The sequence below is a fragment of the Podarcis gaigeae genome (assembly GCF_964106915.1).
Source record: "Podarcis gaigeae genome assembly, chromosome: 1".
Lineage (NCBI taxonomy): Eukaryota > Metazoa > Chordata > Lepidosauria > Squamata > Lacertidae > Podarcis > Podarcis gaigeae.
In genome coordinates, this window is record NC_139678.1 from 34,920,328 (window position 1) to 34,939,657 (window position 19,330).

General features: G+C 39.4%; 1 protein-coding gene across 11 annotated transcripts in view; it reads right to left on the reverse strand.

The window, feature by feature from the left end:
• Nucleotides 1-19,330, reverse strand: part of NPAS3 (neuronal PAS domain protein 3) — a 617,308-nt gene that overhangs the window by 426,191 nt on the left and 171,787 nt on the right. For 8 of the 11 annotated variants that reach the window (XM_083740963.1, XM_083740958.1, XM_083740965.1 and 5 more), the window contains 2 exons: nt 3,128-3,372; nt 2,968-3,018 (listed from right to left, as the gene is read on the reverse strand). In XM_083740963.1, the coding sequence (XP_083597089.1) occupies nt 2,968-3,018; nt 3,128-3,372 (296 nt within the window). The remainder of the gene's footprint in view (nt 1-2,967; nt 3,019-3,127; nt 3,373-19,330) is intronic. The other 3 variants (XM_083740962.1, XM_083740967.1, XM_083740960.1) reach the window with 1 other exon arrangement.

A 19,330-nucleotide genomic window follows, 5' to 3' on the forward strand; every position in this document is an offset into this window, starting at 1 on the left:
GAAACAGAAATCCCACACAGAGTGTTTTTCAAAGGAAAGAGTAATTTGAGGTGGAGAGGCAATCTCTTTGCTAATCATACAGCTGGAAGGGACCGAAAGGCTATTAGACTGGACTGTTCAGCCCATCCAATCCAGATTACCAGAAGCAGAGAGCAGAAGTAACAGGCGCTCCACAGTGCTAAAGGGTTTGCAAACATAGTTTCAGATTACTGAAGCAAGTTAAAGAGGCTATAATACAGGTCACAAACTGGGAGGGTATCTCAGCAAAAGTGTGCTCCCAAGCCCATACACAAAAGCAACAGGAATTCAAGGCACTTACAGGAGAATGCTGTGCTCCACCACAACCTGATTTTCTCCCCTCTCTACCCTGGAAAACGTCCACAGGCCTTTCCCCTTCAGTTAGGCTCACTTTTGGTTTCAGAGTTTCATTTGGGTTAAAAATTAGTTTAAAACATCCAGAAGGGTGTGTGAAGACAGATTAAGCAGCCCCTCCCTGTTTGCTATTGCCTGTCCCTTCCAAATATCCAATTTCTCTTCCTTAATATGAGATAAACATAGGTTTGGGAGTCCTGTCTTTCCTTTATAAACCACTTCTGTTATGAGCAATCATTCTACTAACCTATATTTAAGTATGTCAGCTGTAAAGCCTAAAAAGAGGAGATAAAATATCTTTCGGGACTACAATGGAGCACAATTTATTCAGCTGAATAAAAAGTGAAATACATCGTATCCTTTTTGAACATATCCCTCTTGAAACCAATTGCAAAACTTATTTGGCCCTGCAACATCAACGGAGATTATTCTAGCTTTGCCTGGAATTCAAAACTCAAGTACACAGGTGCTGCAGATTACGTAAATCCAAGTACATGCTCTTTATATGAATGTAAAAATATTTATCAGACTGTCAAACGGAGAACTCGGATGGCTTGAGAACCATCGGCTTGTTTTAGAACCAACCTAGCTTTTGACATCCAGGAAGTGGTTGCAATTACTCTGCTCTAGGCCTGATATTCACAACAGTATATAGAACATCACCATTATTAGAACATAGAATGAACTGAAACATACAGTTGCCAATCCACATAAACGTTACGATTTCTAGTTCCTAGGTAAGAATATTAAATGCTACATCATCTTCTGCATTCCTTCTTTCAGGTTCAAATAAAATTTTCTTTTTGTTGGAATACTTTGGAACAGTTGGAATACTGTTTAGTGTTATGTGAATAAGTCTCAGACTCCTGCATTTCTCCCTTCCCTCTCGTCCTCTCCATGAGGCGATTGGAAACATTTGCTTCTGTTTTCAACAAACCAGCTTGTGATGTGATGCACAAGCTGAGACAAACTGTGGTTAGTTTTAACTATGGAATGTCAAAGCAAGCCAGAGATAGTGACTTGGCTGGATAAATCACAGTTTAAAATAATCACAGTTCCCAGTTTGGACATAATAACAAACTGGTTAACTGAAAATGGAAGCAAATGCTTCTGATCTAGGGTTGCCATATTTCAAAAATTGAAAATCTGGACAGGAAGGTTTCTTTTTGCGGACATTTAGCTGATTTCCGTCCAGAAGCTGCTTGCGGCTGCAGTATTCCGGATATGTCCAGGAAATTCCAGACGTATGGCAACCTTATCTGATCTCCTCATGGCTACGCCAAAGGAGGTGAGGAAAACAAGAGCAGTATTATGTCCAAATGAGACTGTTCTGTACTGCACAGCTACCACTGTAGTTAGAAATAGTTTTTACTCTGAAGACGGCTGTCCAGTGCTGATTAAAAAAACAAACAGAAATAAATTTACACTCTTATCCGTTGTGTAAAAAACACTATTTATTGTACACAGGGTTAAACAGCATAGCGCAGTTTATGCTTCAGAAACAGAATTATGCATAAAAAAATGAGTGACTAAATTAAGAAAAACTGGACAGAATCCTGTTGTATTTACTAACAACAGGGATTATTTAAGAAAGCTTTCAAAGATGAGTCATCCTATTCTTTTTTAAATTTCACGCTCACCATCACCCAAAGGAGAGGAACAGAAATATGCCTGAGCACTTAAAACTTCCCAGCTTCTGACCCCTTTCACCTCCACCACAAGAAACTCTTTCCTGAATTTGATATGCTGCTTGTAATGTAGAGTGTGGTAATGTCATGCACGTGGAGTAAGTTACAAAAAATCCTTGTCACTCAAGAGTCTGGATTCGAATCAATGCACTAAAGTAATGGGCTATGAACATGAGGAGGGGAGCCTTTCACACATTTTATATATAACTCACGATTTGTTAAAAATGTGGACTTTAGTTATAGATAAGAAGCTATAAAGTACATTTTAGGTTCACACAATTTCATAACACACAGTAAAACATAAACAATAACCTAATACCTGAACTCTACTTTGGCTTCTAGTAATTTAACTTTGGTGACATAATGTATAAATAGAAGTGTTTGTACCCAATTTTGGGTCCTTTTTAATATCTGGTTTGCATTTATGCTCAATTGAATGATTTAATTCCTTATAATTTCAGGCCCATTTTTGAGAAACTGCTTTCATATCTGTTGAGTTATGAAATAATAAATAGTTTAAGATCATTATAATTGTTATCTCTGTACAGAGGATCCAACAAACTAACAGACTTTCCTCTTTCACAGTGACATACAGCGGCATTCTTTTCAGTCAGAAGTGTGAAAATTGTAGGGCTGAAATCCTATGGAAACTTACTTATGAGAAATCCCTTCTGAACACAGTGGAGCTTACTTCCAAAGAAACATGCATAGGGATTGCACTTCATGACTACAATCCAACACAGAATTAAGTGTGCTTAAGATCACAGATTTCAGTGGATTCAGAGGCATTTAACTCTGGGTTGAACTGTAAAAAATACATACTTAAAATTCATTTTCTCAGTACAATAGCTGTGCTGAGATGTCTGTTTTAAAATAAAATATAAATAGAATAAGAGGTTTATTTCACCTTCACATGGTGTCTTTCTCATGCAGACCTCAGATTTCCACATTTGTATCCCTTTAAAGGATTTGATATGCAGGGAAAAAAGAAAGGATGGTAAACATTTCAATTTAGAAATCAGTACTGGCTGCCACATTCCATACACTATGATCATCCAACTTCATACCTTTCACTGATGTGTTGGGTGGTGGTCCTTCCATTCGCAAGTTCCACGGCGGATCCCCCTGATTAGCAAAGTCCCTCATCTTCAAATAGCTAATTGTTAGTCGGATGATGGATGCCTTGTCAAGCTGGCTGGTAATGGCTGCAGGGAGTGGCAACAATTTGGCCAGCTCATAGAACTCAAAATTTTCCTTCCCCCGGCGAGAACGAGCGGCATCTCGGGATTTTTCCTTTCTCAAGGCTTGTAAACTGAAACAAGAATAGGGTAGGGCATTCATCAATATTGTGTTCTGTCAAAGTTCTAATGTAAACATTTTCCAAATACAGACATGAAATTCTTGCACATATAAGCTTGAGAAAAATACTGAATTATAGTTTCCTCTTTGAACCCGATTGAGTGTGTACTCTTTCTAGAGATGACCAACAAGTAACTTGTCATAATACACAAGGTCTTTTTTAAAAAAAAAAATCCCACTCTGCTACAGATGTTTTGTCCAAATGTCAAACGATAAAACTGAGAATATGGTACCATAAAAGGACAGATGGAAATATTTCAGTACAGAGGGACTGTGTGTTTGGCATAAAGCATAATGCTATCCATTAATTACTATTAACTGTCTTTCAATTTTAGCAATAGCTCTGCAAACAGCACCATAGTCCTCACTTCCCTAATACTTGCCGCAAAGTTTGCTTAGCAAACTCAGTCTCATGAGTTACCATCCGTTATACAGTATGGTGAGTAGCAGCTGGTGCTTCTCAACTCCACTAGCTCACAGAATACAATTCCTTGTGTTACGCCACACTTTCTCCAAAAACAATAAGAGAATCCACAGCTCAGTAACAAAACAGATGCTTGGAAAAGGTCTCGGGTTCAGTCTCTGGCATCTCCAGTTAGAATTAGAAAAAGACCCTTACGTGAAGCTTTGGAGATCTACTGATTGTATAGAACTGATTGTATTGAACAAAGGTGGGGAACCTTTCTATCCAGTCCTCAAGACTGCATCCCTAACCTTGCCTCTCACCAGCCCTGATCCATGCCCTACCCAAGTGGTTTTCCCTGGCTGCAATGTTTCCTTGAGGTAGAATAATGCCTCTTGCTTGGATGGGTGGAGAGGTATGAGGGTATGCCGCTGATATGTAGCTGACTGTACAAAGGTTTAAAAAGTCGTATCAGTTGCTCCACTCACTTTTGCCTTTGGTCCCACCCACCACGGGCTTGTGGAACCTCAGAAGCTTGCCCATGAGGGAATGTGGCTCTTAGTTTGAAATATGTTTTCCCATTCTTGTCTGGACAACCGTGAGCTAGGTGGACCAATTGTCCAACTCTGTACAAGTTTCTGCACAAGGCTTGTTCATATGTTCCTATCATAGGGAGTTTTATCCAAAGTCTCTTTCTCGACTGAATAGGCGTCACTTCTTTGGACAGAAGGAGTCTTTTTGTCAGAAGGAGGAGTCCAACCCAATAATTTGGCTCTACCCAAAAAAAATATTTTAAAAACTGTCATTGTCACTTGAAAACACTCCCTCTCTCACTACTCCAACAAACTTACAAATATGGTATCCTTCAGCTCCTCCCACAATTTCAACCACAGCTATACTCATCCTAAAAAACCTGACCACAATACAGCATGCACAGTCCCCCTTCACATTCACTCAGTTACATCCTTTTAATTATGACATTAAAGGTATCTGTTCCACTGCAGTAACAATTTATCAAATTAACAATTTGTAGGACAAAGTGCGAAGTTATTGAATTTCACCATCCACAATGCAAAGTCAAAAATCATGCTTCAGTATGCAAATATAGGGTGCAGTCCATGCATTAACGAGAGGGAACTGACATGGGACCCTTGCAGCCTTCTCCAGTCTTTCCCCCTTCTTGGCAACATGTGCATTGCTATATTATTTACTATGACAGCAGTGTATATCCATTCAACAGTCCCTGTTCTCCATAGGCTACTGACTCACAAATTCCCTTTCCTTGGAGCCAGAGAGAAGATGGCTCAGCTGAGCCCAATGAAAGGAACATTGCGTGCACTGCACTACTGTTTACTGCCATAATTAGGCTGTTACAATGTTACCCTATGCTCAGAAGTAAGATCCACTGAGTTCAATAGAGATTACTCCTGGGAAAGTGCCCCTGTAGAAAACCTCATCCCATTGATTTTAATGTGCCTACTCTCAGGTTGACTAAGTCTGGATCCAACCTTGTGTGTCTTGCTAACTTGTTGCAGTTTTCTTAGGACAATAATAAACCAGTCTCAAGTCAGTTTTATTTTTCCAGAAAGTCAAACGTTTTTGTTGAAAACACAGCAAATAGATGCCGTTATAAAATATTATATTTATATTCATATTGTGCTAACATTGCCTTTTTAATATGCCATCTAATATTTTGTTTGGTACTGCTCCTTCCATTCTGAGAATTTTCAAAAATTCATTCAGCTATTCCTGAAAGGCGAAGTGTCGCCCTGCCATATTCTACACATCTTACCAAAAGTCTTTTGAAGTGACAGCACTGTAGCTGTAATAAATAGTGATTGGTTTGGAGGGCTATAACCATAAAATAAGGCCCTAGGGGCTGAAAGGTTGTTGAGACTATGATATAATGGCATAAGCCAGTGGGAATGACACAGCTTGTACATTAATCTAGTGCCCATTTGCATTAGCTAGCATTAAAAAGCAGAGAAGGCTACGCGCTGTCTGACATGGTGGCAGCCAGTCCCACTTCCCTCCTTGTCTCCTAACCTTGACGCAAGAATTGCAAGAGCAGTCAATGTAGGGCTGTGTTTTCTTTTGCAGTGCTAATCATGGCTGCCTGTCTTGGCTCCTGGCTCCTTCGCAGGCACGGTCAGAAAGAGCATGTAGACTGGGCAAAGAAAAGTGGAAATGCAAAAGGCGTTTGCATGAAGGCAGATGTCAGGAAAGAGCTGCAGGGTTGGGGAGTTCTCCGCTGATTAATTTGCCAGTCTGCTGCAGTACCGTATTGTTAAAATTGTATATATATATATATATTAAAATTATATATTATATTATATATATATATATATATATATATATATATATATATATATATATAAATTGTGTGTGTGTGTAAATATATATATATATATATATATATATATATATATATATAAGCAAATATATATATATATATATATATATATATATATATATATATATATGCGCCTTGTTAGTCTATCATTACTTTCTGAAAAGAAACCCCTAATACCGATATTTATTTGATAGAACCGGAATCTTCTGAAGGAATCATAATGAGTCAAAGACAGAGAACGCACCACTTGTGTCTGTCGCAATTGCTTTACATTTCCTAATATCACTTAAGGCAGCATAATTATCATGTTAACTGCTCCTATCATCATAGTGGTAGAATTTCCCCAGTGGTGATGTTGGGCCTGAAAAAGCACAGCCATCTTGCTGAAATTACAGGAGAAATGGAGCAAGAAATGGACTGCTAGTCACCACCAGAAGATCTGTACATAAGAAGCTGCCAAATGAGAATGACAAAAGAGGTTGAGGTGGTATCTGGCAGTTTCAAAGGCCACTGACTGTTCAGAGGTTGTATTCGTCCTAATCCCCTTGTAATGATGGGGTATGTTACATTTGGATAAATTGAAGGTAAATCGAGTTTAAGAAATATCACAGAACAAGGATCAGGTGCTGGAGACTGGGTTATCTCTGGGGGCACATCCCTAAAGTACAGGCATTGCCCTTTTTCTAGAAAAAGAGGTGCCGGAACTCGCCATGAGGGCTTTGCTTGTTCTCTTGGAATGCCAATGGCGCTCACCTGAGAGGTGCTGGAACTGAGTTCTGGAAAGTTCCGGCTGGAAAAAAAAAAAGCCCTGAGGTGTCATCTATTTTAGTTCCTCCTTGGCAGGAGGTGTTGCTGACTTGGTTACCTATGTCTCTAGGGGCAAATTCAACATGGAAGGAGATGAAACTGAAGTCATTCTGTCTGTTGGAAGCAAGCAAATATTTAATTTTGAAACAAGATAATCTGATGGCAGTTGACTCTGAGAGAGAAAAGGTTGTGTGCAGTTAAGGTAGTTAATAGCCACAACTTTTTGTTTCAGCAAATAAAATAAAATGGGCTCTATCCTACGAAAGTGTATTTCGCATTAAATTTGTTAGTCTTTAGGTTGCTTTACAATTTGTGACAACAAACTAACACTGTTAGCCTCTAGATAAACTCCAAGGAAAGAGAATGAACAACCTCTCTAGGCTTCTCATACAGGTGGTATCTGAACTCAGGAGTTCAACAATTGTTAAGGCAATATTTCTGTTTAATAAAAGTGGTGTGTTTTTAAAAAAAATGAGAAAAAGTGTCTGCACTGAAAAAGAGTAAGGTTAAAAGCCTTTCATAATTCTCCTTTAAAGATGCAACAACTAAGATCTAAGGAGAAGTCAACTGGTCAGATTTTTTTTATAGATTTTCCCTACTTGTTTGCTTAGGAGAATCTAGCACTGCACAGTTCTACTATTTATCAATTAATCTGGAATGCAGGCTCAAAGAAAGAAGGCCAACCTGTATTAAAAATTCAACTATTAAAAATTCATCAAAGCCTTCATCATTTTAACTCACAAACCTTTGAACACCTGCATACTTGTCAGATCTCTGGTCATAGTTAACAGTGGAATCTATAGTTGCTGCAGAACCTTCACCACTCCCGACATGAACTGCATACGAATACTTACTTGAGGGTTAAACCTTTTTTTTAAAAAAACATAAACCGCAGGAAAACTGCATTACTCTGCCAAACTTTTCAGTCTGGTTACTAGGCAAACTTCAGATTTGGTCAGATTGGCCATTTGCTTTAATAATTATTCAGGTCCCTAATTCTTCCCCCACCAAATAAAAAATGCAATAAATATCAGCTTCCTCTCAGGGCACAATTTAGGCAGATCTGTAAACAAAACTATTATTTGTTATTATCTAGAGTGGCATGGGCCACAAAACGAAGTTCTTTAATCCTGCCCAAGAAAAGGTAATGGTTTCAGAAGCTTCCCTTTAATGTGTGGAAAAACTGCCTGGCATATATGCTGGAAGTTAAAGCTGGAACCTTCAAGTTCAAGGTAAGAACTCTGCTGCTTAACTAATGCACTGCTCATAGCTGTCATCATTAATTTATGTTAGCCTCTGTAAACATCAAGAGTATAATAGGCCAATTTCACAACTAAATATAGATGCACATTTTGCCCTTATATAAATGGCAGATTGCTGCTGTAGATCATCACTGCAGCAACACGTCAGTAAAGATGCACTGTTTGATGGTCTGATGCTCACACAATATATAAAACCAGTTGTAATGGTTGTTTGGAAGCAAAGTGTAACACAGCAGCAAAATTTCATTTGTTCCACAAACTCAGGATATATTAAGCTTGGCTGACAAAGACTGTTTGATGTGCTAAATCAGTTTGACCTTCATTTTTGCTTTATATTTCCAATTTAACACATTAAATGACCATTTTTTGGCTCTCTGCAAGAAAATACAGAACAGGGTGCCATTTAAAATGCCTTAGCTATACAAAGAAAAATAAAACGTATGTTTTAGTAATTTATCTCTTAACAATCAGATTTTGCAAAGCTTTAAAGATTCTATTAATTACAGCCTATATTTTATATGAGCAGAGACGATGCTTAAATTCCAAGCAATCATTTGAGGTATTTCTGCATTGAAATGGCCTTGGGAGATTTTAGCTATAGGTTTCTCTGTTTATAAACCATCTCTCTGCATTAATGCACGTATGCATCAATTAAATAAATTGCTATTGCCCATGTCATAATCAATAATAGTGGCTGTTTATATAAGATCCAAATGCTGCAAGGATCATCCCCCTTTTGAACCATCCAGTTGGCAGCTAAAATATAGTAAAATATAGCAAAAGTGTAGATTTAGCTAGGAAGAACTACCTCGAGTAAGGAGCACTTTTATTTCAGAGCAACTTGTACATTTCACACCTTAAATTTCTATTTACAAAATCAGCTAATCACTTCACAATTGAAGTTCTCAGAACAAAAAGTTATCAATTAAAGTGGTTGAAACTCCAGCAAATTATCATTTAAGAATGAAGTAATTGCTTTCATCAGGGCAGAAAAGCCCGCCAGAACAGAAATGTCACTTTAGATTAGTGTTCTCACTCCTGAAGCAATGGATGACACAGCTGATATAAGACTAAATGCCAAGACCAATCAATTGCTTTTGTGGCTCTGTTCTGAGCTGCTGTAAAAGGGGCCATTTTCCAGGATCTACTCTTCATTATAGTAAATGCTATCTCCTTGGTAACATAATTCCATTTCTCATAAATTCTGTCTGAGAGCATTGTCCTAACAATGGATGTTTGTGGAAAAGAATGCTGTTGGTTTAACGCAAAGAATTAAGTGTGAACGGCTGTCAAAGTACTACAGTTTATTTGTTCTTAAACATAAATTGAAGTCTTCTCCATTAAAAAGAATACTCGTGTGGAAATGAGCATACTGAACCAGTGTAATATATTGTATTTGAAGGTGTTGTATAAGTGATTTAGAGTTTAGACTTCTTTTATATATATATATTCACACACACACTTGCTTTGTCTCTGTTAGGCACCCTGGTCTTTAACAGAGATTTGTCAGTGTAAAAATAGAGTAGATAAACATTCCACTTACTTTCCCAGCAGTGTGGTTTACAAATGTGAAATTACTGAAGAAAACACAGTCTCATTATCATATGACATGCTATTTGTTAGCAACCTCATCTGTGTATAAAAGCTTCCTTTGAACCGAGCGCTGACTGAAAAATATCTGTACTTCAATTTGTATTGTTCATCTTCCTAAAATACCAAGAATCTGAGTTATGGGCTCTAATTAAAAAGATATCCGAGAAGCTAATTTGGTGGAACAGCAGCAATTTCCTATGTGACTCTTTTCATGACTGAAGTTTACAAACAAATACACATTGCAGCTTTCAGCTGAGAGTCAGAATAAAAAAGTACCTTTGTCATAAAAAGGTACAGGGCTCTATGGGGAAAAAAAGTGCTCTGCCAAATGTTTCCACATGCTAAGTGCCAGAACATCCTTCCTTGTGGTAGGGGCCCCATTTGGATATCCTGTTTCAGGATGCCATAACGCAGGTAATGGCCTTCTCATGGGTCTGTCCCCTTCGTTCTGCCTCTGTACCAACAGCAGTGGTCCCACAAGGTGCAGTTTAAGAGACTCACCATGTGAGAGATGGGGTCCTCCCTTAAAGAGGGCACGTACTGCGGTGAGACCTGGAAAACCGACACCCTGTGTTGTGGGTGGGTACAATTGGTCAGCCACAACACCCAATTGGTAGGTCCCTCAAAGCTGGGTACAATCTGGCTAATGGGACGCAGTCTAAATGGTTCGTGCACGTGACCCAGAGCTTCCTCTTTCAGTGCGTGCATTCGGAACACCCGCCTACCTCACTACTTTTAGGGCTTTGTGCTTGACCTTGCTATGCCGTCGTGTGTCTTCTGTCATTGGGACAGGGGCACGGCAGGAATTTTCCCCACTTGGCTGATGCAATCTGGGTTTTGCCTGCTGCGTAGCAAATCGTGACAACTTGTAAGGTTGCGGATAGGCTCTGGTTCAGGTGATAGGGATGGGAGAACGCTCTCACCATCCCTATGTGAAGGTTATTCTGTTAAAGGAATACAGGGACTTGATGGTTTGGTCAACCCCTGTGAGGGAGTTGTGCCCGTGCCTGAGTCCAGGGGGACATTTGGGTGGTGGAGTTAGCCCGTTCCTGGCTTTCCGCTTATCCAGGTGTTCACCCTTGGTTGACCTATGCTGGAACCCTGGGTCAGAGCTATCTGCATGGTAGGGAGCTAGTCGAACCAGAGCCTATGCAACCAATCGCTTTCTGTAATCAATAAAGTTGTGGCCTAAATTCTGCCAAAAACCAAAACCAAAATTTGGGTCATGTGTGAATTTATTTAGGGGGAGGTTTCTGGGTCTGAACACGGAAATAGATCTACGTAGAAAATCAGTTACACACTGCAGTGTAAGGGCCCCTACAACACAGAAATTGTTTTCAGCAGCAACCACACAACTACAGTCATACCCTGGTTCTCAAACGCCTTAGTATGCGTACATTTTGGCTCCCGGACGTCGAGAACCCGGAAGTAATTGTTCCAGTTTTCAAATATACTCTGGAAGTCAAATGTTCGATGTGGCTTCTGTGGCTTCCGATTTGAGTGCAGGAATCTCCTGCAGCCAATCAGAAACCGCACCTTGGTTTTCGAACTGTTCCTGGAGTCGAATGGACTCCCGGAACAGATTAAATTTGACAACCAAGATACCACTGTACTGTAATTTGTGAAGCCGAGTTTCCCACCACTATATTTAGCTGAAATCCTAACCCTACTTATCTGGATCTAAGCTCCATTTAATTCAATGGGACTTACTTCTGGATATTTAGTTTAAATATTTATAAACCACAGTTTCATATGAAATATTACAAGGCAATAGACATGGTTAGGAGTAGACATAGCTTTTCTCCCTCCCCATTAACGCTAGAACTTAGGGATATCCGGGAATACTGAAGGCTGGAAGATTCAGAAGAGCTTTTTCACAAAGCACATAGTTAAGGAATGGGATTCGCTCCCTCAAGAAGTAGTGCTGGCCAATAACTGGGACAGCTTTAAAAGAGGATTAGACAAATAAGGAGGCTAAGGCTATCAATGGCCACAATGGCTATGTTTTACCTCTCCTGTAGGAAGCAATATGCCTTTGAATGTCATCTGCTGGGAAACACAAATAGGGAGAGTGCTGTTGTGCTCAGGTCCTGCTTCCCTGCTTTCCACAGACTTCTGGCTTCTGTGAGAACAGGATGCTGGACTACTGGACTGTGAGGTCAAGCACAGGTGCTTTTCTTTCCTGGCCTACACTGAAGGCCCCTCTCTCCACCACCACTTCATCTCCAAAATGATGAAACATCACCACCTAGCCACCTTTGTCTCACCACTTTCATTTCCCCCTTCCGCTTCCTTCAGCCTTTAATAGTTAATCTGTAAATTGTCTATTGTTTAATTTTCTCAATAAAGGCTCTCTTTTTTGGGGGAAATGTTCTGATCTTGCCTCTGTTGCTCTTCCCTGAACACCTTTGGGGGTCACTCTATTATCCAGACTTCAATCAAAGTAATTTATTTGTGTTTTCATAAATGTGCCAGTTTCTGAACCAGCTGTACTGGACAGCAGCCTCTTTCCAGTCCAGCAGAGCCAGGCTTCTGGGAGAAACCTAAAAACATAAGAGGAGTCCTGCTGAATCAGACCAAAAGCCTACCTTTTCCAGTATTCTGCTCTCAAAACAGAAAAACAACGCCCTAGCACTTTTTGAGCTAAATTCCCGCCAATCATTCATGCTCCAGAAGGACTTTTTCCTTGAACATGGAAAAGTAGATTTCACAAATGTGCCTCAATCAAGAGTGTAATTATTTTATTATTATTCTGGAATTTGATAGTTGATTTATCTTGCCCATGACAACCCAAAGTGACTTACAACCAATAGGTAACAAAACCCATCAGTCACTAACATCTACTGAATCTGTTTTATACTTGCAAATTATCATTTCTGTTTGCTTAAGTTCAAAGTTGTCTGATATGAGATGAGATGCTATTATGATATAACTATTATTATTATGTCATGAAAATATTAATATATCATGAAAATACTATTATATCACAAAAACTCAATTCCTAGCTTTTAACAAACACACTTATTATCCAGTAACTATCAGCTGTTCTTCTTAAGGACTCTAATGGGCAGCTGTAGAGAATACTCGTTTATTCTCTAACATTCTAAAATGCATAACTTGACCTGAAAATACTGCACTCTGTTTAAAATGTGCTCTCTGAAGTGTCAAAAGATATTGCAAATCTGTGGAAGGGACTCTATTTTGTTGTAAATCAAAATGTTTTAAATGTTTATCAACCAATGGGATTATACCTTCTCTTAGGAAAGCAGTGAAGTGTAAATAGAAGTGTTGATTAAAATCCATGAAGAGTCATTGGTGATTTAAATCAACTTGATTTAGGGAGGACTTTGATTAGAAAGCATTCCCTCTTTGTGGAAATGTTAAGAGAATACCTGAGATGCAGCAAAATAAAAACAAGAGAGAAAAGTTCTTTTTAACGCTAGAGTTTTGTTTTTGTGTGAAAGTGTACGTTTTAAAGAATGAAGAAATTATGTTAGAATTCCAGGCATAATAAAATCGGATGCCTGTATTCTGCTTTCTTCCTCCACTTAACCAATATTACCACAAGCTATTAAGTACTGCACTGGGCTGGGGGGGGGCTTTTTTAGTGTAATGGTCACATTTCCTCACAGATAACCTTTTGGGAGCCACATGGTGCTGGTGAGCTGAGCCAGAGGCAAAGGCTGGTGGAACAACAGGTTAGATACCTACATTTGTACAGTAGGCCACATTTTGAGTTACGCAAGTCAGAGGTTTTTACATACCCAGCCGTCTCTCTATCAAGGCAAGCAAGGGCATTGTCCAAGTTCAATGGGATATCAGACAAAAGAACTTGAGAAGAGCACAAAGCAAGATGTTGAAGGGCGTGGTCTAGTATCAGGCTTTGGGGAATCAGCTTCCTTCCCCCTGGCCATAAATGAGCAGATCAAACAAAAGGAATTCTCACTAGTTTGTTTCTTTAATCAACACAGCGAAGAACAATAGAAAGCATCTAACCAGAATGGCGGTGCTCCCAATTAAAGTCACCTCCCTGTCCCTATTAATCCACGTCACTCCTGCGTTTTGTAATCTGAGTTTGTAGTCTCTGTGCTTTCTGTTCTGACACTTTGGGGAAGGGGGGTGGATACTATCCAGAGACAGTGAATCTGTTAACACACTCTCTCTGTCTCCCTCTCCCTCCCTCCTAGTGTTTCTTCTGCTAGCTGTTCCCCATCCAGTATTTCCCAGCTTCTGCCTTCTGAACTATACCCCTCTGCAAACCACTGTTCCAAATCTATACTGTCCTCCTGCTCCTGGGAAGATTCAGGATCAGGAGGAGGTGGTGGCTCCCACCATTTTTCCTCAGTGCAGCTCTCCTCAGCACAGTCCCTGACATCTAGGGATAAAGGATGTGGGTCAGCAAGTGGCATGGCACACTAAGGGTCTCAAGGGCCAGACAAAGAGGCCTGGAGGGTGTGAAACAAGATGTGGGGTGTGGATTTGAGAAAGTGGGTGTGACTGGGTGGAGGCTCGGCCCCAAGGAGAGGTTCTGAGGGCCAAACAAAGAAGCCTGGAGGGACTCATCTGACCCCCATTTCAGGCCAGGAATGGGGCTACTTCATTGGCCTCCCAGATACCTTTCAGGAGAACTTTCAGTTGCATGCAGAATCCTCATGCTTCAGTGGCATACATGTGGGTGGGTTACACTTCTAAATGCTAAACAACTGAAACTAAAAATCACAAATAACCCAAGTTAGAGCAGTAGCTTGGTTTTGTGGTTTCGGGTTCTGGTTTTGCTCTGTGGGCTGTCCTGGGACCTCCAGTTGTAGGGCAGTGTATAAATTAAATAAATAAACAAAATAAAATAAATAAGTGACTCCTAGCTTTGAAGCTAACTTTTGTTTTTCAGCACCCTCCACCACAGGTTCAGGAAGTACATGCATGCCAAGGATTCACTGCAACGTTTTATTGAGGGGGCCTTCCTTGTTACTCTTAAAAAGTTCCCAATATCCTACTATTGCTTTGCAAGTATTTGAAATATATTCCAGCAAGAGCAAAAAAGAAGCTTTGTATTGAACAAATGTGTATGTTCGGCATAAATTATTTTTCTATTGTTGATGGTTTTACAGTGAAATCGCTTCAAGACATTTTTGTGTGAAAGTGATTTAATAATTGATCAAATAAATAAATAAATAAATAAAATTAGCTTGTCCACTTCTAAGGAGAAAGAGAAACACGGCCAATGGTCGTGATTATGGGAATTGTACCTGGGGAGCAGCACACTGGGTAACCATGATGTATATTGACTTTATAGAGAGATGATAACAGGTCATGGGATCCTAAATTCTATGCAGGTGGAAGGGCCTTGAAGTTCACTACTCAGTGCAGAATATGGAATTCAAGATGGAACTACAGCTTCCTTTATGTTTTTTTCATTTAAACTTTTTTGAGGGGGGAAACAATACATCTGCGCTACTAAGACAAAATAGTGAAATAACTGTGCACGAAAATACACTGCAAACACCATTGTAGCACGTCTATGGTGTTGAAATCATGTTTTTGTTTTAAAAATCAGGTTTAATTCTTTGGTTCCACTACTCTTCAATTCTAAACAAAAAGCTTCGGACGCCATCCTTAATTTGGCAATGCTTTAATGAAGGTGTTTACAACACAAATGTTAAGAATACTTGTAGTATCTTTAGCTCCCCATTATTCCAATATTTTCACTGCAGCTCACTCATGTATTTGTGCCAAACCACTTGTATTCCTGTGATATTTAACCCTTTTATGTAGAACCATCCTAATTCTGATTAGCGAAGCACAAATGTAGAGGAGTCAAACAATCTGTATTCTACTAATATCTCAATGTTTCACAACAAAACGTTTTCATTCTTGCTTGTAAAATATGTATGTGTAGGAATGATAATCTATGCAGATGAAAGTCAACAAAACCCATGATGCAGTGAAGCCACAAAGCAGGCATACACAACAACAACAATGCCTTTAATTGAGCTGAACCATCAGCAATGTGGAAGGAATGACAGCAGGGATAGAACCCAATCATATTTAAATAAGCAAAATGATTATCTGGAGAACTTGGTTGCTAAAGTCTGGAGCTGAACATAAAACCAACATGCACATATTCCTGGTAGTAACGTGGCAGTGTTAGGGCACTTTCTCCCTCTGCTGCAAGAACTGGGCTGCATGACAGTAATCCTAAACATACTTACTAGGAAGTAAGAGCCATTAAATGCAGTGGGATTCAATTCTGGTTTTTTTAATATTATTATTGAAAGGCAGGTACAGTGTGCTAAATATTAATAGGTATAAAGCAATCAATAACAAAGTAATAATTTGATGTCCAACTTTAATCTTTGTCAAAGCAATATATATTTAGTCTGTCAACAGCTCTCTCTCACACACATAACAAATTACCATCTTAAGGTATTCCCGTAGTCAGAAGATATTGACGTCAGACATAAGCAAGGATCTTTTCATCATACTGAAGCATTAGTGTGGGATATTCATCACCATCCATAGTTGGTGCATTTCTGAGTGCTTTGTAAAGCTTATCTGCTGACGAATTCTCCTTCCAAAAGGAACTGTGAAATTGAAACTGGGAGCATCTTATCACAATAATAATATTTTAATACCATCCTTAGATTTGCAGTGTTTGCTGCAAATGCACCCTACCAAATTCAGATTAAAATCCCGTTAAAGGTCATCGTGCAGCTAATAGTACTTAAAAATACTAACTGCAATACTTTGCTGATGCTTGTGCATCAAGGTTAGGGTATGAAAAAGAAAGGGTAAACGAAGAGACTATCAAAAAGAGCTATTATACCTGATGTGCTCCATACAAGACAGATGAAATATGAGCTTCAGTATTCAAAATAGAAAGGATACAATCTTATGTCTGGTTAACTTACAGGAAATGGTTCCAGAAACGCTTTTATACTAACTACAGTGATTTGAGCAATTTTTAAAAATAATACCAGTCAATTTCTCTCCATTATTCTCTGCTGGCAGAAAATAAAACATTTTTCTTTGAAATGATTGCCTTTGGTTTTGTTAAATCATCCAGTCTGACAACATGTGGTCACCATTTTCACATGATCTTTCTGCCTCTCTGCAGAGGAATGCATTTGCAGTCTGATCCCTGATATAAATATGTAATACAGCTCCAGTTAAGGCTATTTCTATTACTTCAAGAAAGAAAGGAATTGCCATACTGTATTATGAAGAATTCAAATTCACAAGGATAATAGTCAGATTCTTAACATATACAGCATAGATGTTTATATTAGAAAAGAACTAATGCTCCTAATTCCTCTTGGCAATGGCAAGTGTGCATATCTTTATCATGTACAGAATCTCATTCGGTACTTGTATTCATTCCAGTGCTTTCAGTGAATGTTATACAGGAGTGCTCAGGGACTATCAGAAAATTAAATATGTTACAACAAAATGCAAACCACTCTATTTTTAGGTATCTAGCATGTTTTACAATCTCATTACAACTGAACAAATTAAGATCACCTACCTTAGTCTCTCAAGTAGAAGTTTATGTACAATAATAATTCTATAAATGAGTGATTAAAATGCATAGTCACTCCAGTAACGTGACTTGAAAAGAAGAGTTACAGAAGTTAATGCAGCTGTAAATTGGCAAAACTTCAATAAACATTATTTTAAGCATTTTTTGGGGGGGGAAATGCATAAAATGTTATCATGTTCTTTATCCTCCCTGTTTCAATATTGCCTACTCTTAGAAATGAAAAGTTGTAAGAAACTTTTAGAGTACTTCCGTCGTATCCCTGCAGATCTCTGCCTGATAAGAGCAATGAGTTCCATAGTAACGCCGACAAGACCGGCAGCTGTGAGTTAAATACATAGAGCTTCCGCTAATATTCTGATTATTCATACACAGGCCAAACAAAGTGGGGTGAATTATGGCTCTTGAAGGCAAAAACCTCCCCCTTCACCCTGCCTTCTAGGCAAGAACTGCCCTGCCTGTTTCATAACTACAGTGGTACCTCAGGTTACAGACTCCGCTAACCCAGAAATAGTGCTTCGGGTTAAGAACTTTGCTTCAGGATGAGAACAGAAATCGTGCTCCGGCGGAGCGGCGGCAGCAGGAGGCCCCATTAGCTAAAGTGGTGCTTCAGGTTAAGAACAGTTTCAGGTTAAGTACGGACCTCCGGAACAAATTAAGTACTTAACCTGAGGTACCACTGTATTCCTGGAAATATAGGAGGAATGTATATTGAAAACTGCTCTTAACACGCCACCAGGTTTTCTTCTTCTTCTCCTCCCTTTTCCTCCTTGGTACACTTTAATTTTCTTCCTGGCAGTGGAGATAGACGTCCTATGACTGGGGTCCCCCTCAATACCCAGTATGCAGAGCAGATTCCCAAACATTCCTTTCCACACTTTCCAGTGGATCTCCCCACTTTCCATTATAAAAAGTTAAGCATACAAAGCTTTCTGATCCAAAATTAATAACCCCAATGAACAACACTAGGGACAGGGGAAGAAATGTATCCACCCAATGTCAAAATGATTGCATAGAAGGCGTCACCTGGTCACTTTCATGCAACCTGCAACGCATAGAAATAAGGGAGGGTGGGAGGTCTAGGGCTGACCGACTGCAGAAGCCCTTCTCACCCCCTTATATTCTTAGAAGGTCTCTTCTCCAGTCTTCAGAGAGTAGCTGGAAGTGGGGAGGCAGAAAAATGTCCTCCTTGCCTTCCACTCTGCAGTTTTAATCTGAAATCTTAGGCGCAGTACTGCGTCCAGAGCTCAAAAATTGTTTGTGATAATGAAATTAACACAACAGAACATTGGATGGGAGTTGTAGTCTGCAGCATATTAGCTCTCAGATATATTCAGCCGTCATAGGCTGAAAATTATCAGTACTGATTATTTATCACAGATTTCTGGCACTAATTCCTGTTTTACTGTGCATGAATCAACACACAAAATTGCTCTGATTAGTCATTATTCAGTCAAATTTACAGAAGCTATGTGCTCCAGTTGTGGGCTTGGACGCAGTGCGCCTGATGCCTAACACCCATATACAAATGCACAGGATAACGTTCTTGGGTCTTAAGAGGCCACAACTTTATCGATTATAGATGCAAGTGATTTGGCTCAAGCACTGGGTGATTTTGCCACTTCCCTCCTGCGGCTGCCTAATATCATGGGCAGGAGAATTTGAATTCCCCTCAGCAGAAGGGAGAGGAAAACATGTCCCTTAAGCCATTGGGAGGTCCAAAATGGCCTGGCACCAGCAGTGAGCCACGCAGTGCTGCAACTACTGTCCATGGACATGGTAAAAAGAATTTCTTACTTGCATGCACATCTACAGAGTGTGCAGGACAATTTCAAATGGAACAGGTCAGTTCAGCCCTAATAATTATGTTAGCATCGTGTTGTGTGGACATTCAGTATATGTACAGATTTTACAGTGTACAGATTTATCTAGGCCCCCCACTTATTTACTTATTTCAAT